Source organism: Meles meles, chromosome 18, assembly GCF_922984935.1.
Source record: "Meles meles chromosome 18, mMelMel3.1 paternal haplotype, whole genome shotgun sequence".
NCBI classification, from domain to species: Eukaryota; Metazoa; Chordata; class Mammalia; order Carnivora; family Mustelidae; genus Meles; species Meles meles.
Window position 1 is genome coordinate 23,171,012 of NC_060083.1, and position 25,894 is coordinate 23,196,905.

The 25,894-nt window shown below is 36.9% G+C and overlaps 1 protein-coding gene across 2 annotated transcripts in view; it reads right to left on the reverse strand.

The window, feature by feature from the left end:
• SSH2 (slingshot protein phosphatase 2) overlaps positions 1-25,894 on the reverse strand; it is a 248,776-nt gene that overhangs the window by 133,168 nt on the left and 89,714 nt on the right. For both annotated transcript variants that reach the window (XM_045984075.1, XM_045984077.1), the window contains one exon: positions 16,116-16,159. In XM_045984075.1, the coding sequence (XP_045840031.1) occupies positions 16,116-16,159 (44 nt within the window). The remainder of the gene's footprint in view (positions 1-16,115; positions 16,160-25,894) is intronic.

Genomic DNA, 25,894 nt, shown 5'->3' on the forward strand with positions numbered 1-25,894 from the left:
GATTCTAGGACCCTGAGATCATGACCTAAGCTGAAGTCAAAGGCTTAACTCACTGAGCCACCCAGGCACCCCTAGATCTGCTTTTAAAATCAGATTTAAAAAGAATGTCTTTCATAGCTACCAGAAGCAGAACATGCCAGATAAATATAAAATATCTGTGAATACATTCTTCAGAAACAAAGAATATTTCAGTGAAATGAAAATTCTCACTCCTGTCAAGAAACTAGGAAAAGAGCCAATGTGAACTTAATGCCAGAGAACTGTATGCTTAAAAATGGTTAACAGGGCAAATTTTATGTTATATATATTTTTCCACAATTAAAATAAATATATTCTTTAAAAAGTGTGCACTTAACAATTTAAATGGGCAGCTCCACACAGTGGTAGAACTAAACAGGATGAGAGGACAGCTCACTACACCCTATGCTGGCCATACCCAAATGTTTATAAATATTTGAAAGTTCTCTGGATTACAAGAATAACCTGCATGGTGGGTGGCAGAGATTCAAACTTCAGAAGAGTCAATAGCAAAAGATGTATGGGCTTCAATGGTGATCAATTAACACCAATTTTTAATATAAGGAAAGTTCTATGTTTGTAAGCAAATAAATCATACAGACACACACACACACACATACTGTCATAAGTTTAATAAATACTCAGTTACTCTGTGAAATGTTATCATCATTCTATTTCTTAAAACAGAAAAGCAAGGTGATAGAACATTTTACTATCAAATGGCTCAGAAAAAACAATTCCTTGTATTGTATTTGCAAATTTCTGTAAAGATGAGATAATTCTGAAATTTTAAAAATGATAAAAATGAGGATTAAACCATCAGCTCAGGTTTACAATAGATTTTTCTTCTTTCCTACATTGTTTCTTTTTTTAATTTAAGTACAATACACTTATTCTCTAGGATAATATAGTCTTTACTAGAAGATACACTGAGATGGAAGTACATCTGTCCTTTTCTCATGGGCAATGTAGTACATTTATTGTTATTACGATATTTAAACCCATACCAAAATTATTTCCCCAAATAAACTGAAATTAAATGAAGACATATCCTAAAAGTACAAATAACAGAGCAAATATAAGATTTAAAAACCTGGGGTGCCTGGGTGGCTCAGTGGGTTAAGCCTCTGTCTTCGGCTCAGGTCATGATCCCAGGGTCCTGGGATCCGACTCTCTGCTCAGCAGGGAGCCTACTTCCCTTCCCTCTCTGCCTGCCTCTCTGCCTACTTGTGGTCTCTGTCTGTCAAATAAATAAATAAAATCTTAAAAAAAAAAAAAGATTAAAAAACCTGATTTGGAGAAAAGACTTGGCCACCAACTGAATGAACTGGTAACACAGTGCCATTGTGAAACTCTACTTACACAAAGACATGCCCTGATTCTGTTTTTTTTTTCAACTGTTTTCAAAAGGTCTCCATTTGACTATTGCACCAATATTTTACATGTTCAAAGGTTAACTCACTTTTTTTTTAAACTTTTTTTTAAACTCCATTTTTTAGTAGAGGTATCAACACTCTTTTAGTTTCATTTATAGTAGAGATATCAACACTCTTTTAGCTTCATTTATTCATTCAACATTCACTCAAGCATTTACTAAGTGCCAACCACATGCTAATTGCTGTGGATACTGAGATAAAAGGCATAGCTCCTGCCTTCATGCTGCTGTTAGATGGAGAGGAGACAGCCCACCTCTAGCCATCTGCCTGCAACAGCTTCCTGGATAGTTTTCTTGCTTCTTCTCATAATGCTTAACACCGCCATACACTGGTAATCATGTCATTTTTTTAGACAAAGATTTATCAAATAAAAACTCTGCTTTTAAGATACAGACAATTATCTCCTTATTGTCCCTGAAACACATTAGCACCTACTTTCAGACTTCTGAGGATATCTTTCTACTTTCTCCATCCTCCTATATTTGAAATGATCTCTTTCTGTTCTATCTAAATCCCAATCATTCAAGATCCAGGTCTTCGAAGAGATTTCCCAAGATTCCTTTGGCCCACAATACTCTTTATCCCATCTGCTGCAAACTTTGTTCATTGCTAGGTCTGAAGTACCTTAGGGGAAATAACATGTTTTCAAAGGTGAAGAACTTTCTCAGTAGATGATGAGTAATTCTTTATGTCTATCAATGACTAAAAAGGAAGAAACCAGGCTTAAAAACATGAGAGGCTTTGGGCTGAACATGAAAAATAACTTGACAGGGGCACTTGGCTGGCTCAGTTGGTGGAGAATGCAACTCTTGATCTCAGGGTCATGAGTTCAAGCACCACACTGGGCATAGGGCTTGCTTAAAAAAAAGAAAAGGAAAAAATAAAAATAAAAATAAAAATAACTTCATATTGATTAATTTAAGAAGAAAAGGGTCAGTACTTCCAAGCCCCCATTATTTTGGATTCCTCCAGAGGGCAACAGATTCCTGCTTGCCATATTTTGGATCTAACTGGCTCCCCACCAGGAGCTATGTAACCTTAGAAGTCACTTTCTAGAGGTTGGATCAAGATGGTAAAGTAAGAAGATACAGAGCTTACCTCCTCCCACATGAAGGAGAACCACTGACTAATTTTGTGGTGTGTGCTGGAGGGGCAGTGCCCTGTTGTAATGTTGTCTGGAGGCACAATCACTGGCAGGTACTTTTTATTTTTTTACTTCCTTTCTTCCTGGTTTTCCTGGCCATAGCAGGTACCATTTCTCATACTCTCCATCTACTATGCTAGTACTGCTAGCCCTATCCAACCTGCCCACACAGCCCTTCCTAAGCCCTGGTCCACCACATTTCACAGGCACAGGCACAGTCAGCACTAGAGCCATTCCTAAGTGCTCCTGCCTTGACGGGCCAGCCCTGCACCTAGAATGCTTGCAACAGTCAGAGCCAGACATGACCATCAACACTGCTAGAGGGCTGCCCAGCCCACCAGCATACTTATGGCTGTTGCGGCCACCCCACCCACCAATGAGATTGTACCAATTACAACCAGGACACAACAGGAAGGTGTATAGAGCCTGCACAAGAAATACTCGACGGACCTGGCTGAGGTGATCAGGGTGTTTGTGCTACTGGGCCCCACAGGGTGACTTCTACATAAAGCCAGTCTTTCAAGGCTGGTACATGTAACTGATCTAATACATAAAAACAAATAGAGAGTTAGGTAAAATAAAAAGACAGAAATATGTTCCAAAAGAAAGAATATGATCAAATCTCAGAAAAAGAAGTAAATGAAATGGAAATAAACTATTAGATAATGTTCAAAGTAATGGTCATAAAAAATCTCAGGGAACTGGGGTGCCTGGGTGGCTCAGTGGGTTAAGCCTCTGCCTTCAGCTCAGGTCATGATCTCAGGGTCCTGGGATCGAGCCCTGCATCAGGCTCTTTGCTCAGCAGGGAGCCTGCTCTCACACACACCCCCCCCCCCCGCCTGCCTCTCTGCCTAGTTGTGATCTCTCTCTCTATCAAATAAACAAAAATAAATAAAATCTTTAAAAAAAATCTCAGGGAACTAAGGAGAAGAATGAATGAACACAGAAAGAATTTCAACAAAGAAACAAAATATAAAAAGAAATAATCAGAGCTGAAGAATTCAATAATTAAAATGAAAAATACACTAAAGGGAATCAACAGCAGATCAGAATGCAGAAGAATAGATCAGTGATCTGGAAGACAGGGTCATGGAAATCACCCAATTATAAGAGCAAAAAGAAAAACAGTTTTAAAAATGAGGCTAGTTTAAGGGACCTCTGGGACAACATCAAGCACACAAACATTTGCATTATAGGCTCCCTAAAGGAGAAAAGAGAGAGAGAAAGGGACAGAAAAACTATTTGAAGAAATAATTGCCAAAAACTTCCCTAACTTGGTGAAGGAAACAGACATCCAAGTAGAGGAAGCAAAAAAAGTCCCCAGTAAGATGAACCCAAAGAGACCCACACCAACACACATTATTATCAAAGTGTTATCAGTTAAAGATAAAGAGAGAAACTTAAAAGCAGCAAGAAAAAAACAACTACCAATGTACAAAGGAACTCCCATAAGATTATCAGTTGATTTGTCAGCAGAAATTTTAAAGGCCAGAATAGAGTAGCATAATACATTCAAAATGCCAAAAGGAGGGACGCCTGGATGGCTCAGTGGGTAAAGTCTCTGCCTTCGGCTCAGGTGCATGATCTCAGGGTCCTGGGACTGAGCCCCACATTAGGCTCCCTGCTCAGCGGGGGACCTACTTCCCCCTCTTCCTCTGCCTGGCTCTCTGCCTACTTGTGATCTCTCTCTCTCTCTGTCAAATAAATAAATAATTTTAAAAATGCTAAAAGGAAAAAACTTACAACCAAGAATACTCATCCAACAAGGTTATCACTCAAAATTAAAGGAGAGATAAAGAATTTCCCAGAAAAGCAGAAGACAAAGGAGTTTATCAACACAAAATCGGCCTCATAATAAATATTAAAGGAACTTCTTTAAATGGAAAACAAAAGTACATAGAACTAAGAAAATTACGAAAAAAAAAAAATCTCACTGGTAAAAGTAAACATGTAGGAAAGGTGGTGGATCGACCACCTACACACACGTAACTAGCATGAAGGTTAAAATACAAAATTAGTGAAATTGGCCAGATCTACAGTAATTAGTCAAAGAATACACAAAATAATAAGATATAAAAATACGACTTCAAAAGCATAAGACATGGAGCGCCTGGGTGGCTCAGTAGTTAAGTGTCTGCCTTCAGCTCAGGTCATGATCCCAGGGTCCTGGGATCAGTCCTTCCTCAGGCTGCCTACTCACGGGGGCAGCATTCTTCTCCCTCTCCCACTCCCCTGCTTATGCTCCCTCTCTTGCTGTGTCTCTCTCTGTCAAACTGTCATATAAGTAAAATCTTAAAAAAAAAAACTTTACTAAAAAAAAGAAAAATTCTATTAAAAAAACATAAAACTAGAGCGTATCATGCTTAGTGAAATAAGTCAATCGGAGAAAGACAACTATCATATGATCTCCCTGATGTGAGGACATGGAGAAGCAACATGGGGGGGTAGGGGGATAGGAGAAGAATAAATGAAACAAGATGGGATTGGGAGGGAGACAAACCATAAATGACTCTTAATCTCACAAAACAAACTGGGGGTTGCTGGGGGGAGGTGGGATTGGGAGAGGGGGAGGGGGCTATGGACATTGGGGAGGGTAAGTGCTATCGTGAGTGCTGTGAAGTGTGTAAACCTGGCGATTCACAGACCTGTACCCCTGGGGATAAAAATACATTATATGTTTATTAAAAAAAAAAAAATTTGGAAGGGGAGGCGAACCATAAGAGACTATGGACTCTGAAAAACAACCTGAGGGTTTTGAAGGGTCAGGGGTGGGAGGTGGGGGGAACAGGTGGTGGGTAATGGGGAGGGCACGTTTTGCATGGAGCACTGGGTGTTGTGCAAAAAGAATGAATACTGTTACGCTGAAAAAATAAATAAAATGGGAAAAAAAAAAAAGAAAAAAAAACATAAAACATGGGGAGGAAGTAACAATGTAGTGCTTTTAGAATGTGTTTGAATTGAAGCAATCATTGACTTAAAATAGGCTGCTACTTATGTAGGATGTTATATATGAACCTCATGGTAACCACAGACCAAATACAAAAAAAAAAATGAAGAGAAAGGCAAACATAACACTAAGGAAAGTCACCAATTCCCAAGGGAAAAGGACACCCAACATAGGAGCACCTAAATAAATAAAGCAAATATTAACAGACATAAAAGAAGAAAATGACAATAATACTATAATAGTTGGGGACTTTAACACCTCACTTTCATCAATGGCTAGATCACCCAGGCAGAAAATCAACAAGAACATTGGCCTTAAATCACACATTAGACCAGATAACTTCATAAATATCTGCAGAATATTCCATCTAAAACAGAATAGATTTTTTTTTCAAGTTTTCATGGAATATGCTCCAGAATAAATCACCTTAGGTCACAAAACAAGTGTGAATCCAAGAAGACTGAAATCATATCACACATTTTTTCCAACCACAGCACTGTGAAACTAGAAATCAACTGCAAGAAGAAAACTGGGAAAAACATAAAACACGTAGAGGCTCAACAACATTCTATTAAACACCAATGGGTCAATGAAGAAATCAAGAGGAAATTAAAAAAATACTTAGAGACAAATGAAAATAAAATCACAACAGTCCAGGGGCACCTGGGTGGCTCAGCCGTCTTCAGCTCAGGTCATGGTCCCAGGGTCCCTGCTCAGCAGGAAGCCTGCTTCTCCTTCTCCCACTCCCCCTGATTGTGTTCCCTCTCTCACTATGTCTCTCTCTGTCAAATAAATAAAATAAAATCTTAAAAAAAACCACAACAGTCCAAAAATCTATGGAACAAAGCAAAGGTAGTTCTCAAAAGGAGGTTGAGAGTGATATAGGTTCACCTCAAGAAACAAAAAAAATCTCAAGACAGCAATGTAACTAACATCGCACTTAAAGGACTAGAGAAAGACCAAAGCCCAAAGTTAGTTTAAGGAAGGAAATAATAAAGATCAGAATGAAAATAAATGACATAGAGACTAAAGTAAAAAATATAAAACATCAATATAACTAGGAGGTAGTTCTTTGAAAAAAGAAACAAAATTGAAGAACTTTAAGTCAGATTCATCAAGAAAAAAGAGAGGACCCAACTAAATAAAATCAGAAATGAAAGAGAAGTTACAACTGATACCACAGAAATACAAAGAATCATAAGAGACTAGTACAAATAATTATATGACAACAAATGGGACACCTAGAAAAATAGATAAATTCCTAGAAATAATCTTTCAAGACTGAATCAAGAAGAAATAGAAAATCTGATAGACTAATTACTAGCAATGAAATTGAGCCTGTAATTAAAAAATTCCCAATAAACAAAAGTCCAGCACCAGACAAGTTTACAGGTGAATTCTATCAAACATTTATGGAAGAGTTAACACCTATCCTTTTCAAACTAGTTCAAAAACTAAAGAGGAAGGAATGCTTCCAAAATCATTCTATAAGACCAGCATTACCCTAATACCAAAATCCAAAGACACTACACAAAAAAAGAAAATTACAAGCCAATAACCCTGATGAATATAGATGCAAAAATCTCCAACAAAATATTAGCAAATTGAATTCAACAATACATTAAAAAAATCATATGCCATAACCAAGTGGGATTTATTCTGAGGATGCAAGGAAGGCACAATATCCACAAATCAGGGACGCTTTGGTGGCTCAGTGGGTTAAAATCTCTGCCTTCAGCTCAGGGCATGATCCCAGGGTGCTGGGATGGAGTCCCACATCTGGCTCTCTGCTCAGCAGGGAGCCTGGTTCCCTTCGTCTCTCACCGCCTGCCTCTCTGCCTACTTGTGATCTCTGTCTGTCAGATGAATAAATAAAATCTTTTAAAAAAATTCACAAATCAATCAATATGATATACCACATTAACAAAAAGAAGGATATAAATCAGATAATCATGTCAATAAATGCCAAAAATGCATTTGATAAATTTCAATATCCATTTATGATAAAAACTCTTAACAAAGTGGGTATAGAGGAAACATACTCCAACACAATAAAGGCCACATATGACAAACCCACAGCTACCATCATATCCAATGGTGAAAAGTGGAAAGCTTTTCCTCCAAGATCAGGAATAAGACAAGAATGCCCCTCTTGCCACTATTATTCAACACAGTATTAGACACAGTGATCAGACAAGAAAAAGAAACAAAAGACATCCAAATTGGAAAGGAAGAGGTAAAACTGTCACTATTTGCAATTTAAATGGTACTATATATAGAAAACCCTAAAGATTCCACCAAAAATTTATTAGAACAAATTAATTCAATAAATTGCCAGATGTGAATTTGGTATACATAAGTCTGTTCCATTTCTATACACTAATAATGAACTATCAGAGAGTGAAATTAAGAAAACAATCCCATTTACAACTGTATTAATAAGAATAAGATACCTATGGATAAATTTAACCAAGGAGGTAAAAGACCTATACTCTCAAAAACATTGATGAAAGAAATTAAAGTTGACACAAATAAGTGGAAAAATAAACTATGCTCATGGACTGGAAGAATTAAGATTGTTAAAATGTCCATACCACTCAAAGCAATCTACAGATTCAACACAATCTCTATCAAAATACTAATAGGAAATTTTCACAGAACTAGAACAAGTAATCCTAAAATTTGTATGGAACCACAAAAGGCTCTGAATAGCCAAAGCAATCTTGAGAAAGAACAAAGCTGAGGTATAACACTCCCTAATTTCAAACTATACTACAAAGGTATAGTAACCAAAACAGTAATGATACTGACATAAAAACAGACACAGTTCAATGGAACAGTATAGAGCCCAGAAATAAACCCACAATTATACAATTAATTTTGACAAAGGAAGCATTAATATGCAATTGAAAAAAGGGCAGTCTCTTTAATAAATAGTATTGGGGAAACTGGATGAAAGAATGAAACTGGACCAATTTTTACACCATATACAAAAATACACTCAAAATGGATTGAACACCTAAATGTGAGACCTGAAAACTTAAAAACTCCTGGAAGAAAACATAGGCAGTAAGCTCTTGAACACTGGTATCAGCATCATTTTTTCAGATCTGTCTCCTTAGATGGGGCAACAAAAGCAAAATTAAACAAACGAGACTGTATCAAATCAAAAAGTTTTTGCACAGGGAAGGAAAACATTAACAAAATGAAAGGCAACTTACTGAATGGGAGAAGATATTTGCAAATGACATAACCAATAAGGGGTTAATATCCAATATACATAAAAAAATAAACAATTCAATTTAAAAATGGGCAAAGGACCTGAATAGACATTTTTCCAAAGAAGACACATAGATGGCTAACAAACAACAAACATATGAAAAGATACTCAACATCACTCATCATCAGGGAAATGCAAATCAAAATCACAATGAGATATCACCTCACACCTGTCAGAATGGCTAGTATCCAAAGACAAGGAATAACAGGTATTAGTAAAGATGTGCAGAAAAGGGACTTGTGCAGTGTTGGTGGGAATGCAAAGCAGTGTAGCCACTATGGAAAATAGTACAGAGGTTCCTCAAAAAATTGAAAATAGAACTACCATATGATCCAGTAATTCCACTTCTGGGTATTTATCTGAAAAAATACAAAAACATGAATTCAAAAAGATACATACATCCCTATGTTTACTGTAGCATTATTTAAAATAGCCAAGATATGGAAGGAAACTAGATGTCCAACAACAGATGACTGGGTAAAGAATATGTAAGTCTACATATAAGTATGCACGGATATATGTATATACACACACACATACACACAGTGGAATATGTAAACTATTACTCAGCCATAAAGAAGAATGAAATCTTGCTTTTCATGTCATGGATGAACCCAGGGAGTATTACGCTGAGTGACATAAGCTGGAGCAAGATAAATACTGTATGATTTCACTTATACGTGGAATCTAAAAAACAAAATGACCAAACAACAAAAGGGAAACAGACTCATAGATACAGGGAACAAAAGGGAGGGACTGCGGGGATGGGTGAAATAAGGGAAACAGACTTCCAGTTATAAAATAAGTAAGTCACAGGATGAAATGTATAGACAGTACAGGGAAAAGAGAGAATAATACTGCAACAACTTGTATGGTGACAGACAGTACATAGAATTATCATGGTCATTACTTTGTAATATATATAAATGTTGAATCACTATGTTGTACAGCTGAAAGTAATATAATATTGTATGTCAACTACAATAAAATTTTAAAAGTCACCTTCTTTACAGACCACCATTCTATTCCATCAACCTGTAGAATTCACTCATGGTGTTGACACTTCTAAAGTCAATAAAACAGAATTCTTGGGGAGAAAAAGACAAAAATTTCTGAAACAAATAAACAAAAATTGGTAACAAATATTATATGTATTCCTTGAATTGGCTGGGGAAAATATAAAAACTATCCTGAATGGCTTAAATATTCATTTGTCTTTTTAAAAAATAGCACAATTTCTGGATCTCTGAAGCTATATTATTGTACAATACTGTAAATTTCTGATCTTACAAATAATTTCCTAAAGGTCATTTCTTTACTCTATACAATTTTTAGCTTAAGTTGGTACACACAGGAATGGAAGAGCTCTACTATAATTAAAATACTTATTTTCTAAATTTAGATCTAAAGTCCACAACTACTCACCTTAGAAAAGATATTTTGGGATTTCAAAGATATTACTTTTGTTCATTTTTATTTATGGTCTTATAATTTTATTAGTTAACTCATATGAAAGGGCCATTTATAGGTCAAATTGTTGATTATTGGATGCTGTATGGTTTAGTTTTATATTCACCTTCCTGGTTGTTCCCAATTAAGCGAAGTGGGTCATCACACAACCAGCAAAGCAATGCCTTCATAAACATGCACAAGGAAGACTGGCATTGAGTGCCCTCTGTTTATCTTTTTTACCAAAAATAATATACAACCTGGTTTTTAGCTCTGTGATCATGTTATCTTTTCATGCTTATCTTTTGAGAAAGACAAAGTATTGCAGAATTGTCACAAAAACGGGCCAGTGTAGCATGAATACATTGTATTTTTTTTAAGATTTTGTTATTTATTTGACAGAGAGAGAGAGAGAGACAGTGAGACGGGGAATGTAAGCAGGGGGAGTGGGAGAGGGAGAAGCAGACTCCCTGCTGACCAGGGAGCCCGATGCAGGGCTCAATCCCAGGACCCTGGGATCATGACCTGAGGCAAAGGCAGATGCCTAACGACTGAGCCACCCAGGAGCCCCTACATTGTTTTTTAACTATAGTAACATGTACATAAAATAAATTTTGCCATTTAACTCTTTGTAAGTGTACATTAAGTACATTCCCACTGTTGAGCAACTATCACCACCATCCATCTCTAGAACTTTTTTCTCTTCCAAAACTTTAACTCTGTATCCATTAAACAATAACTCCACTCTCTTCTTCCCCCAGCCCTGGCAATCAACATTCTATTTTCTGTCTCTGAGACTCTGACTATAGTAGGTATCTCATGTAAGTGGAAATATATAATATGTATTATTCGGTGATTGGCTTATTTCACTTAGCATATTGTCCTCAAGGTTTATCCATGCAACATTTGTCATAATTTCCTTCCTTTTTTAAGGCTTAGTAATATTCCATTATATGGCTATATATTTATTCATCCATTTATTTGCCAGTGGACACTTGGGTTGCTTCCATCTTTTGGTTATTGTTAATAATGTTGCCATTAAAATGCATGTGCAAATTTCTCAAGACCCTGCTTTTGATTCTTTTGGGTATATAGCCAGAAGTGGAATTGCTGGAGCATATAGTAATTAGATTTTTAGTTTTTTAAGGACCTGCTATACTGTACCATTTTACATTCTCACCAACAATGCACAAGGGTTTCACTTTCTCCACATCCTCACCAATATTTATTTTCTGTTTTCTGGACAGTGGCCAACCTGATAAGTGTGGTGATATATCTCATTGTAGTTTTGATTTGCATTTCTGATATTGAACGTCTTTTCATACACTTATTGGTCATTTGTATACCTTCTTTGGAGAAATGTTCTTTACTCATTTTTTAAAATTGAGTTGTTCAAAGGTTAATTTTATGTGTCAACTTGATGGGGCCACAGATTTCTGGGCCCAGAAATTTGGTTAAACATTATTCTGGGGGTGTCTCTGAGGGTGTTTCTGGATGAGATTAACATTTGAATCAGTAGACTGAGTAAAACGGATGGCGCTTCCCAATGTGGGTAGGCTTCACCATTCCAGTGAAGGCCTGAATAAAACAAAAGGCTGAACAAGGAAGAATTTGCTCGTTCTGCCTGTCTTTGAGCTATGACATCAGTCTTTTCCTGATCAGACTCAGGCTCAGACTGGAAGTTAGACCATCAGCTCTGCAGACCAGGGTCTCCAACTTGCAGATCTTGGGGACTTCCCAGCTTCCATAATTGGGTGAACCAACTCCTTATACTAAATCTATTTATATATTTCCTATTTTCTCTAAAAAACTCAACTGTAGATTTTGGTACTGAGAAGTGGGGTGTTGCTACATTGAATACCTAAAAATGTGGCAGTGGCTTTGGAATTGGGTAATGACTAGAAGCTGGAAGAATTCTGAGGTACATGCTTGTAAAAGGTAAGACTGTCATGAAGGGAGTGTTAATTGGCAATTCTGGTGAGAGCTCAGAAAGAAAAGAGGAGGGCTGGAGAAAAAGCCCTCCATCTTCTTAAAGAATACATCATAATCATGAACAGAATGTTGACAGAAATATGGGCAGTAAAATCCATTCCAGTGAGGTCTCAGAAATAAGAAACATGTTATTGGATAATGGAGAAAAGGCAATACTTGTTATAAAGTAGGAAAGAACTTAGCTAAATTAGGTTCATGTTCTAGTGTCTTGTGAAAAGCATAAATTGTGAGTGAGGAAATTAGATATATAACTTAGATTTTTAAGCAAACCATCGAAGGAACAGCTTACTTCCTTCCAACTGTAAATAGTAAAACATGAGAAGAGAGAAATGAATTAAAGAAGTAGTTGTTAAGCAAAATGAAACAGAACTTAGAGATGTGGAAAATTCTCAGGTCTATATTGTAAAAAATAAGAAAGAATGTTCAGAAGAAAACAACCAAGGGTGTGGTGATTAAAGTGGGTGTGAACCATGGACCTCTCTACAGCCATCTCCACTGAAGCTAGGAATAGAGATGGGATTTATACTAGCAGAAACACTGCCAGCTGGAATTGGAAAACCAAAGAAAATAAGACAGAATGAAGGAAGGCTGTGAACATACATTATCATTCAAGAGAAGGAAAGAAGGCCCCAAAGGAGATTCAGAGATCATTAAGACTGCTACTCCAACTATAGACCCAGAGTGCAAGGGCTGAGTGCAAGTCTGCCTTTACATTGGTTCTGCTGCCCAGCAGAATGTCAGGTAGATTGGCCTTTGCAGAATGCCAGATGGGTGGCACTTCAAGGGAGCCAAAGGTGCAGGGCTGCCTTGCTGAGCTGCGGAGATGAAACTACCACTCCGGTGGTGGCAGGACAACCATCCCAGTGGGTCCCCAGTGCAGAGTATCAAACCAAAGAGCATTATTATTGAGCCTTAAGATCTAACGGAATTTGCCTTGCTAAGTTTTGGATTAACTGTCACCTCTTCTTTCTTTCTTATTTCCCTTTTGGAATGGGATTGTTTTCCTAAGCTTATCTTACCACTGTGTCCTGAAGTGCATAACTTACCTGGTTTCAGAGGTTCATAGCTGGAGAGAAATTCTGTCTGTAATCTCACCTGTATCTGATTTAGATGAGATTTTATTTATTTGAGAGAGAGGTGGGAGAGCACAAGCAGGGGGAGGGGAAGTGGGAGAGGGAGAAACAGATTCCCCACTGAGCAGGAAGCTTGATATGGGGCTTGATCCTAGGACCCTGGGATCGTGATCTGAGCTGAAGGCAGACGCTTAACTGACTGAGCCACCCAGGTGCCCCATGATTTCGATGAGACATTTAGATGAGACTTTGGACTTCATGCTCAAATGAGTTAAGACTTTTGGGGCTACTGGGATGGAATGAATATATCTTTTATGTGAGAAGGATATGAGTTGCAGGCACAGGGTGGAATGTTATGAACTGAATATTTGTGTACCTCGCCAATCCATATCTTGAAGCCCTAAGCCCTGATGTGATGGTATTTAGAGCTGGGAGCCTTTGGGAGGAAATAAGGGTTAGATGATGTCATGATGATGTTACAGGTCTCCCATGACAGGATTCATGTCTACGTATGAGGAAGAAACCAGAGCATCCCCTCTCACACAGCCATATGAGGCCAGAGAAAGAACACAGCTGTCTGAAAGCCAGGAAGAAAGCTCTCACCAGGAACCAAATCTGCCAGCACATTGATCTTGGATTTCCCTCTCTCCAGAATTGTAAGAAATAAACACCTGTTGTTTAAGCTAATCGGTCTATGGGTATTTTTTATAGAAGTCTGAGCTGAATAAGACAGGCTGTTCTTTTTCTATTGTACTTGAGTTGTAAGAGTTCTTTATATATTCTGGACATTGACCTCTAATCAGCTATATGATTTACAAAAATTTTGATGTGGACTAATTTATCTATTTTTGTTGTTGCCTGTGAACATTGGTTTTTAAAGACTTCATAGTTTGGGCTAATTATATTAAATGATTATTTTTTTAAATTTTTTTTTAAATGATTATTTTTAAGACTTTCCCAATAAATGGCATTTGGTTAAAATAAGAGATAATTAATAAAACATCTTTTTTATTATGTGGAATTGGTATTAGTTTTAATAATATGCTGTTTACTCTATTCTACTCAATTCTCTACTACAAACCACAATTGAACCCTCAAACTGAAAAGATGAGTTCAGGCATGCTTAGTGAAATGATGCTAAACTCAGTGCTGGTTTATTCTGTGGTAAGTGATAGGGAATGCCAGAATAATCTGTAGTAGTCAAGCACACAAAAAAATCAACCTCTTACATACCATCTAGCAACAAGGGGTATTCAACTGACACTTAAAAGAAGTTTCTTTGCTTTGTCAGACTAAAGCAATTAGATTTAGAAATAGCCTGGGAAACATATCGAATGTAAGAAATTACAACAGGCAAGTAAAGTTTGATTTTTTAAAAAGGGTACTAACAGATTTTTTTTTATTCCTTCTTTGTATAAATGATCTTTTTCTTGTAAACAGAAGAAGCCTACAAAAACCCTCTGCTAGTCATATTAATAATTTATTATCAACAATTTTAAAAACAGTGGTCTTAATGGTTCTTAAAGGCTTGACAATTCAGGACTGTTAATGAGAGTTAACATTAACATTAACGTTAACATTGCCTCATTATGTAATATTTGGAACAACAATTATCCCAGTAGATGCCAAGTCAATATGTAAAGCTTGAAATTAACCCAATGATCTTTACATTTGGCCTAGTAAAAAATTCAGAATCCTTTGGAATCCTCTTTTCATTCTAATGGGAATAAAGTTATGATGCCTCTGGTAATCATTCGGCTAAAATTTTTTCTGGGTTTCTTCCCCTAAGCCCTATGCAAAAGAATGACACTTCACTCTCAGATCTTCCCCAATAGATAGTGAGAAATAAAGTTTCAAAACAAATTTTCATGCCAACGAAGACAGGAAAAAATACTGTCAATAAGCCTCAGTTATGATGAAAAGGAATGATTTTTATAAGAGTGGTATACAGCAACAAACACTCAATAATTTATCATTAAGGAACATTCCTTCTAGCCAGGTTCTCCACTTTGAACATGCTTACTGTATACTTCCTCTGTATCATACAGAATGGCTCATGTGATTGAGTTTGGAGGACACAAGTTTGGTAGCATTTAAATGACCATCCTGAACTTACCAGAACTGTTTCTTTGGGGAAAAAGTTGATTTATAAAGCCATTTAAATGAGATAACAAAAATATTTAAATACTTCTTAAATATCTCTCACAATCTTTCTCTTTTAATGGAAGCAAGTATTGGTACCCTTTTAACAATATGCCCACCACTCTGTGAGTAGTCATTGTATAATGGATTGGGTAAGTCACTCACTATATCTTTTGTATTTAGGAAGTGAAATATTGACCAATTTAGAAGAATTTAAATATCTATCAAAATGAAAGACAAATCTAAGTACAAAACTGAAGGCTGAAATGTTCAGTTGATATTTTCCTAAAAGGTAATGAAAATTAACTTTTTTATTACTCAAGATAGTTCTCCAGATTTGGGTAAAAATTGGGCCAGTACTGGCATACCTGCACTTTCTTAAAGCAATCTACCATTATTTGTATGTATGTACGGACGTATAATTGACATACAACATTATCTTAGTGTCATGTGTACAACATGATGCAATTAACCATTTTAAATCTGAGTCAGTAACTGGATTCTTAAAACAATCCCTTTTTGAGAAACCAATTAATCTTCCTAGAAAACCAAGGTAGGCTAATCTGACAAGATTAAGAATTAGAGAAAAAACATTAACTACAGAAATGCTATATAATACAATGAACAAACATACCTCCGGGGCTGTGATCGGCATTCCTCCTCCCCACTGTCTGCCTCCTGCATAGAAAGGAAAATGATAAAAAAATAATTTAAAACCTGAGGTCTCTATAGTATCAACAAAGCAATTTTACTAAGCTTTTTAAAAGATTTTATTTATTTGACAGAGAGAGACACAGCAAGAGGGAGCACAGACATGGGGAATGGAGAGGGAAAAGCAGACTCCCTGCTGAGCAGGGAGCCTGATGAAGGGCTCCATCCCAGGACACTGGGATCCTGATCTGAGCCGAAGGCAGATGCTTAACTGACTGAGACACACAGGCGCCCCTCATCTTGTGCACTTGAACAAATTCTCTCCATAAATAGCAACTTCAACCAATAGGGAAGGTTGATATATATCAGTAGAATTTATTTCTGGAGGAAACTTCAACAAATTTCATTGATAACCAACTAGTAATAGTTAAAAGAATTATGTCTGAAAACCAACTAAAGATGTTATGCCACTGTTATGCTACTTCAGATTCAAAATGAGTGGGCATTCTGATTGCCACCAACAAATCTCACCAAGATGTTGTATTAATAATCTGGTCCCCAAAGAACAACCTAAACAATGAACCACTTCACAAAGCACTCATGATCAAATCACAAATAATATCGCCCTCAACACAAAGGCTACTAGTTATTGAGTGTTTATAATGTGCCAGGCTCCTTGCTCAACACTTCAAGTACATTGTTCTACTTATTACTTATAAGTTCAGAAGGTTGAGGGATGCCTGGGTGGCTGAGCTGGTTACGCATCTGACTCTTGGTTTCCGCTCGGATGATGATTTTGGGGTCGTGAGATTGAGCCCAGCAATGGGCTGCAAGCTTAGCGCACAGTCTGCTTGGGATTCTCTCTCCCTCCCTCTGCCCATGCTTGTGTGCCTCTAAAATAAACAGATAAATAAATAAATAAATAAAATTTCAAGAAATAATTCAGAAGGCTGATAGTACTATATTTCTCACTGATTCTCTCTCATACACACATACACAGAACTAAGCATAAATATTTTCAATCAATAAAAAAGCACTGAATCATAGTTTAATTGCTATATCTCTTTTTTCTTAGTGGCAATAAGATAATTGAGGGTGTTATAACATGGCAATTTAGATTCAATGAAATATAGATTTTACAGATGAAATTCACAGAGGATCTAAGTGAGTTTCCCAAGGAAACTCATGGTGAAGCTAGAATTAAAACTGATAAAATACTGCCTCCCAGCACATGGAAGAAGTCTATCATTTACTCCTTCTTGTCCAGGTTAGGTCTTGTAAGTTATTACACAGATTTTCATGTACACAAAAATACTGACATAAAGGAAAAGTGAGAAAAGGTGTAAGAATTAATAATACTAAGGTGCTAAGTTTTTCCTTAAGTTTGTTCCCTGATATTTTATATTTGCTTTTGGTCACTTCGCTCTATTGGGCGAACATAAAAACTGAAGGGCAAAAATAATTTCAAACAGTATGTGTACTATCTGCCACTGAGCTACCTACATTTTTGAGTTTATCGAACCAAAACCATTCACCTCTTATCATTCTGTCTCCATTCCTGGTCAGCTACTATTACTTTAAACTCTACAACTTTTATTCTCCTTTTATTTTTGTTATTGATTTCAGGCATGCCTATTATTTTCCATAAAGGGAAGAACGCAGCAAAGATTCTACCCACAGAGAGAAGACAGGTTGAATGTCATAGTGCGCTAAGCTATTTGCCTGTAGGGGAGATTTCAGGTTCAGAAGTACCCCCTTTAGAGATTGAAAAGAAAGGTGTTAAAAGGAAAAGAACTGATTGTCTCTAGAGTCAGAACCTGGAAAGTTTGCAAGAAAGAAAGAAAATGAACAGATTCAGATAAGCAAATGTGAATGTTAGATTTTGAGGCCCCGGGGAACTATAATATAGAGAAATGATTTCTTGGAATGTCATTTAACAAATAGTGCTTCATTATTGTTATCACTGGTTAATTGAACTCAACTTCTGATGTATTCTAGTATTTTTTAATTGTATGACAAACTATATTAAGGGTATATTTAAGATAAATTTAAGTTAAGAGGCACAATAATACAATAATACAGTATCTGTGAACACTGAACAGATAGACTAGTACTGAAAAGCTAGACTAGTACTGGGGCACCTGGGTAGCTCAGCTGGTTAAGCATCTGACTCTTGGCTTTGGCTCAGTCATGACCTCAGGGTTGTGAGATCAAGCCCCGTGTTGGGCTCTGCTCAGTGTGGAGTCTGCTCGAGATTCTTTCCCCCTCATACTCCTTCCCCCTCTGCGCCTCAACCTGATCGCATTCTTGCTCTAAAATAAAGAAATAAAATCTTTAAAAAAAACTCTTAAAATAAAAAGAGCCAGACAAGTATTGAAACCTTTGCACCTGTGTGCTTATTACCTATCTCCCATTCTTATCCTTCTCCCAAGATGTGACTCTACTATTTTGAATTTTAAGTTTATAATTTTCTTGTTCTCTCTACTATAAAAAAAATTCAAACATAAAAAGGTTGAAAAACCATATAGTGAATCTGTATATTCACCATATGTATTCTACCATTAATATTTATATTCTTACTGTATCGCATACTAATTTATCTGTTTGCCTTTCCATCAATCCATCATATTTTTAATGCATTTTCAACTTGGTTACAGACATCAGTGCACTTGCCATTAAGTGTGTATAATTAATTAGAATTCAGTATTACAGTTTTTCCCTCTTATAGTAAAATTTATATACGATGAAACGCACAAATCTTAAGTGCACCATTCAGTGAGTTTTGAAAATGTATATATCTGTGTAACTAAAACTTCTATCAAGAAGCAAAACATTTCTATCACTTGAGAAATTTTTCTTGTACCTCTTCTCAGTCAATACCTGGCACCACCCACTCCCTAGAGGCAACCATTGTTCTGATGTTTCTACCACAACTTTTTCCCCCAAGTTAGCACATAGCATATGATTCCACTGTTCATACAAATGGAATCATATAGTATGTACTCTTGTGCAAGGCTTCTCTTACTCAACATTATGTTTTGAGATTCATTCATGTTGCTGCATTTAACAGGAGCTCATTCCTTTTTATTCCTGAGGATTCCATTGTATGAATACACCACAGTTTGTTTATTCATCTCCTACTGATAAACAGGCTTGGGGTGTTTGAATTTTTGTCTATTATGAGTAAAGCTGTTATATGGGCAATCCTTGATTAAAAAAAAAAAAAGATTTATTTATTTTAAAGGGAGAGAGTGCACATGAGCAGGGGGGAAGGGCAGAGGAAGAGGGAGAGAATCTCAAGCAGACCCCCCTGCTGAGAGCAGAGCCTGATGCAGGGCTTGATACCAGGACCTGACATGATGACCTGAGCCAAAACCAAAAGCTGGAGGCTTAACTGACTGAGCCACCAAGGAGCCCTCTTTTGTGTTTTTTTGGTGGAAATGTTTTTGTTTCTCTTGGGGTAATGGGATAGATGCATGAAAAGTTTTATAGGAAATTGCCAGGCCTTTTTCCAAAGCGCTTGTAACACTTTACACTTATCAACAGTTTAATTAGCAATGTTCTTCTCCAATGGTTATTGTTTTCCATGTCCTCAGAAACTTTTGCTTACTCTTTAGTCACAAAAATACTGTATTTTTTAAATGTTGTACAAGGTGTTTTCTTCTTCTTTTAAAGATTTTATTTATCTGAGATAGAGAAAGAGAGTGAGAGCGTGTGCATGAATGGGGGCAGGAGCAGAGAGAGAGGAAAAGAAGCATACTCCCTAGAGAGCACCAAGCCAGAATCGGGGCTCAATCCCAAGACCCTGAGATCATGACCTGAGCTGAAACCAAGAGTCAGGCGCTCAACTGACTGAGCCACCCAGGCACCCCTACTCTACCATATTTTTTAATAAAAGCTTTATGGTTTTATATATAAGTTCTATGAAACATCCTTTAAAAATATTTGTGTATGGTGTGAGTAGGAGGTTCTTTTTTTCCACATGGATATCTATTTTCAAGAACCATTTGTTGAAGACTTTCTTTTCCTCATTGGGTTACTTGGCTCCTTTGTAAAAAATCAAATGATTGTACAGGTGAGGTCTACTTCTGGGTTCTTTATTCTGTTCCATTGATCTATTTGTCAGTCTTTATGCCCAGACTACACTATCTTACTATCTTTATAGTAAGTTTTGAAGGAACTTTAAATCCTCTAACTTGATTCTTCTTTTTCAAGATTGCTTTATCTTCTAGTAAGACTTTTTGTCTTTAAACCTACTTTATCTGATATTAATATAGCTACTACAGACTTACTTATGCTGCTTGCAAGACATATTTTTCAATCTCTTTATATTTTAAAGACTATTTCCTATAAACAAAATATAGATGCATCTTGGGGAGCCTGGGTGGCACAGTTGGTTGAGTGTCTGACTCGGTTTCAGCTCAGGTCATGGTCTCGGGATTGTGGGATCCAGCCCTACATTGGGTTCTGTACTCAGTGCGGAGACTCCTTGAGATTCTCTCTCCCTCTGCGCCTCTCCACCCTTCTACTCTCTCTCGCTCTCTCTGAAATAAATAAATATATCTTTAAAAAAATAAAGTTGCATCTTGCTTTATCTATTGTGACAATTGTTGTCTTTTAATTGTAGTGTTTAGTTCATAAACATTTAATGTAATTTGAAACAGTTAGATTTGGATCTATAATGCCACTATTTATTTTGTTTGTCACCTCTATTTTTAACTCCCCTATTCCTCCTTTTCTGTATTCTTCTGTATTATTTGAATATTTTTTAGAATTTCATTTTTATTTACTGGTTCTACTGCTTTTCATTATTTTTAAATTCCATTGTCTTTTTTTTTTTTTTAAAGATTTTATTTATTTATTTGACAGAAATCACAAGCAGGCAGAGAGGCAGGTGAGAGAGAGGGGGAAGCAGGCTCCCCACTGAGCAGAGAGCCCAATGCGGGGCTCGATCCCAGGACCCTGAGATCATGACCTTAGCCGAAGGCAGAGGCTTAACCCACTGAGCCACCCAGGTGCCCCTCCATTGTCTTTTTAATTACATCTATATTCTTAAGCAATATATCATTTAGTTTTGACTGTTTAAGAACTTTAAAAATTGTACCATATACATGTATTCTTCCCAATATGCTTTTTTTTTAAAGATTTTATTTATTTATTTGACAGAGATCACAAGTAGGCAGAGAGGCAGGCAGAGAGAAGTGGGGGGAAGCAGGCTCCCTGCTGAGCAGAGAGCCCGATGTGGGGCTCGATCCCAGGACCCTGAGATCATGACCTGAGCTGAAGGCAGAGGCTTTAACCCACTGAGCCACCCAGGTGCCCCACAATATGCTTTTTAAATAGTAAATATTATGCAAACAAGATTCATCCACTTATTACATCCATTTAATGAGGTAAAAGACTACATTATATGAATATATCAAAGTTTATTGGGATGCCTGGGTGGCTCAGTGCGTTAAAGCCTCTGCCTTCAGCTCAGGTCATGATCTCAGGGTCCTGGGATTAAGCCCTGCATCGGGCTCTCTGCTCAGCGGGGAGCCTGCTTCCTCCTCTCTGCCTGTCTCCTCCCTACTTGTGATCTCTGTCAGTCAAATAAACAAATAAAATCTTTTTTTAAAGAAAGTTTATTCATTCTACTTACATAGATTATTCCTGATTTTTGGTGACATCAACCATACCACTATAAACATTCTTGTACGTGCCTTTTGGTCTACACGTATAAGAGTGTCAACACAGGATATATACCAAGCAGTGGAACTGCAGGGTCACAAATAAAGTTTAATAGTTACGAGATAGTGCCAAATTATTTTCCAAGGAGGCTGTGCTGATTTATACGCCCACCAGGAAAAAGTGTTTCTTTCAGTTGATCTAAATCCTACCCAACATTTGGAATCATCATATTTTTATTTTTTAGCAATGGTCTCAATTTGCTTCGCCTTGATTACTAATAAGGTTGAGCAACCTTTTATGTTTATGGCCTATTACTAACTTCATGCCCTTCCCCTTATATCTAAAAGGAAGAGACCAAAAGGGGGATAATTCAAATTATTTTTAGCTCTTTGGTGGATTTTTCTTTTCAATTATTTAATTATTTATTTTAGTGAGAAAGAGAAAGAAAATGTGGGGGGGGGGGTGGCAAAGGAAGAGGGACAGAGAGAATCCAAAGCAGACTCCCTGGTGAGCACAGAGCCTGACATGAGCACAATCCCACGACCCTGAGATCATCATCTGAGCCAAAATCAAGAGTTTGATGCTTAACCAACTGAGACATCAAGGTGCCATGGATTTTTATACCTTTGAGAATTATAATGAGAGTATATGGAGAAGTAAAAAGCAAAAACACCCTTGATGCTTCCTTAGTGGGCACAGACAGCCAATCAGTTATATCTACAGAGGCATAGGCACCTTAATTATACTTGTTCAAGGACACAATGCCAGTAAGTGGTATGGTTAGGATTTGAATTCAGGTCTTTCTTTCTGTTATATAACTAGCTTCCTCTAAACTAAGATACCTATATCCAAAGATAGCAGGTAGGGAGGTAGCCTGAAAAGAAAGCATTTCTTTTTTTCATGGCTTATAAAACAAAATAATACCCTTTGTCATCTTTCTTCTATGAATTCTACACTTTAAAATAATGCCAAAGGAATGGAAAATTCCTTTGGCACTCACAAAAAAAGCAAGTCAGAGTAGTGTTTCTAATACAAAATCCTCAACTTTGTCTTTTTTTCTTAGATTAATATTACAATAGTAAGGGCAATGAATGATTTGTTTTTCACTGCTACTACTTGGAAAAAGAAAAAAAACCAACTTAGTATATATCAAGGTATTTTAGGCCTTAGAGTAAAATGGATTTAAAAGGAATGAAGAAAATGCTCAATTATGTTTCTTTCAGTAGAATTCATTGCCACAAAAGCAAAAATAAAACACTGCTTATTCAATACGCCATGCAGTTATCTTGAATAGTGGCATTTAAATGGTAGCTAAAGGTAGAATGCTTACTATTCTATTCTAACAAGTTCATATGACAGATATTATAAACTACCTGTCAAATAACTTCACAAACTGTCAAGAAAAAGAATTTAAAAAGCCAAATAGTCAACCTGCTCAGAACATTAGAAAAACCAGGAGAAAAGTATAGAGATAGCTCTTAGTTTCTTCTTAGTAAATGGAATCATTTCTAATGTGTAAGGAAGAGATCTAATTAATTAAAAGACTAAATACATGTTTGTTGCTCTTTTTATATTGTACAGTCCTATTGTTAAATAATTAGTTCTTGATGCTCTTTAAAAAAAAAAAAGATTTTATTTATTTATTTGACAGAGATCACAAGTAGGCAGAGAGGCAGGCGGGGGGTGGGGAGGGGAAAGGCTCCCTGCCAAGCAGAGAGCCCAATGTAGGGCTCAATCCCGGGACCCTGAGATCACAACCTGAGCCGAAGGCAGAGGCTTAACCCACTGAGCCACCCAGGCACCCAGTACTTGATGCTCTTAAGAAAAATTCAACTTATAAGCAATATGGTATGAGATTCTAAATGTGCATTCAATCTTAGGTATTCAGGAACCATTAAGTATGAACTGAAAGATTAATGCATTCTTATGAATCTACTACCTGAGCATAAAAGTAGGTTGCTAAGTAAAAGATGTTTGGAAAAATGTAAGCACCCAAGTGATATTCGCTGATGAGTAGGTTGGCGAGAGGTAAGTACTGCTAGATTTGAAAAACACTGCACTAGATAGGTGTTAAGTACCTTCCCAAACCTTATCGCTTAAGATGCTTTTACACTTTCCATATTCTCCAATCCAAGTGGACTCATTCATTATACTTCAAAGGTACCTATTAACTTCCTTTGTCCACATGGTTTCATGAATGTGGAAGGCCCCTTTCCCCTCCCACATCCCTCCCCAGCTTTGAAAGATGGTTTCAAATGCCTGAAGTTCATGACATTTTTTAAAATCACCTGATGGGCTGTCTGTCTCCCTCCAAACTTGACAGTTACAGTGCATCTTTTTTCCTTTCTTTCTTTTTTTTTAAGATTTATTTATTTATTTGACAGAGAGATCACAAGTAGGCAGAGAGGCAGACAGAGAGAGGGGGAAGCAAGCTCCCCGCCAAGCAGAGAGCCCAACGCGGGCCTCGATTCCAGGACCCTGAGATCGGGACCTAGAGTTGAAGGCAGTGGCCCAACCCACTGAGCCACCCAGGTGGCCACTGTGCATCTTTCTTGTGGTACTACCCAGTTCTGTTTTTGGGTTACCATCGGGAGCTGTTGCTGGGTATCTTTTGTCCATCTACAATCCTTTAAAAAAAAATTTTTTTTTTAAAGATTTTGTCAGAGAGAGAGAGGGACAGAGAGGGAGAGCACAGGCGGGGGAGTGAGCCTGATGTGGGACTCAATCCCAGGACCCTGGGATGATGACCTAAAACAAAAGCAGACATTTAACCAACTGAGTCACTCAGGCATCCCCAAAATTTATTTAATAACTCACCCACTTGTGAAAATTTCAGAATTGCTACACTGTCTTTTCTATCATCAGAGATTCAACTCTTTGAGGCTATTTGGTTTTATTTTTTTTATATATATCTCATACATTTAATTAGCAAGTCACATTTTTAAAGATTAATTGTTTGGAAATTTGCAGGAAAATAGTCATCTCGTACACAGCTACTGAAAGTATAAATTGGTAGAGGTACTTTGGTGGGAGATGTGGAAATATTAATATTAAATATATACCTATTCTTTCATATCAAAATCACACTTACATGTATCACCTCTAGGAAATATTCAACTATGGGCACAATATGCATATAAAGAATTCCCTACAACGTGGTCAATAATAAGCAACGGAAGAGGAAATATTTCTGAAGTCAACTAACATCTATACACACGGACCTGGCTAAATAAATTACACAACATTCATCTATGGATGCGATATATGCAGCAGTTCAAAAGACTGAAGAACTCAATGTGTTGAGGAAGATCTCCAAGATGTATTAACCAGAAAGGGAAAAAAAATTGCTTAACAATAAAAAAGTATTTACATAACCAGTAAAATGAAGTATGTATTACTTTGGTAGTATAGTTACGCTTTTAAATACAGACTCCCAAAATATATTACCCATACACTTGAGGCTACTTGGTTTTAAAAAGCAACAAGTCTTCCTGTGTTCTGAAGCTGTTATATATGACAAGCACACAATATGAAAATTTTATAGGGTTCTTAACTCTGGCTCCCTTTACAATTTTTTTAATAACAATAATCTCCAGATTTCAAGCTTAGCAATTTTTATTCCTTAGCTTTGAAGTGGGGCCAGTGGTGTGCTGGGGCTGGTTAGTAGGCTCATGAGAGCCAACTGTTGTGGAATCTTGTAACATTCACACATTGGTAGCTTGAAATTGGCTATGGTGGGAATATTTAGCAGGAAAACCAGAAAATACTACAAACAGCCCCCACCCAGAGAACAGGTCTTTAAACATTTACCAGTACACCATGAGGTATGTAGCTCAAGAATGTGTACATTTAAAAAGCTTCATAGATAACTAACAAGCAGTTAAAGATTGAAAACCTTTATCTTTTTTTTTTTAACCTTTATCTTAAATGTTGGGAAAAACATTAAAATGCCTGTGGTACACATAGCTATGACTCCCTCAATGTAACAGTGCTAGGTACCAGGGAGATCAATGATGATGGGAACTCAGCTCTCCAAAAGCATCTATTGTCCCTCTTCCTAAACTGTAAAGCCTATAAGAGGAGCACTATGTT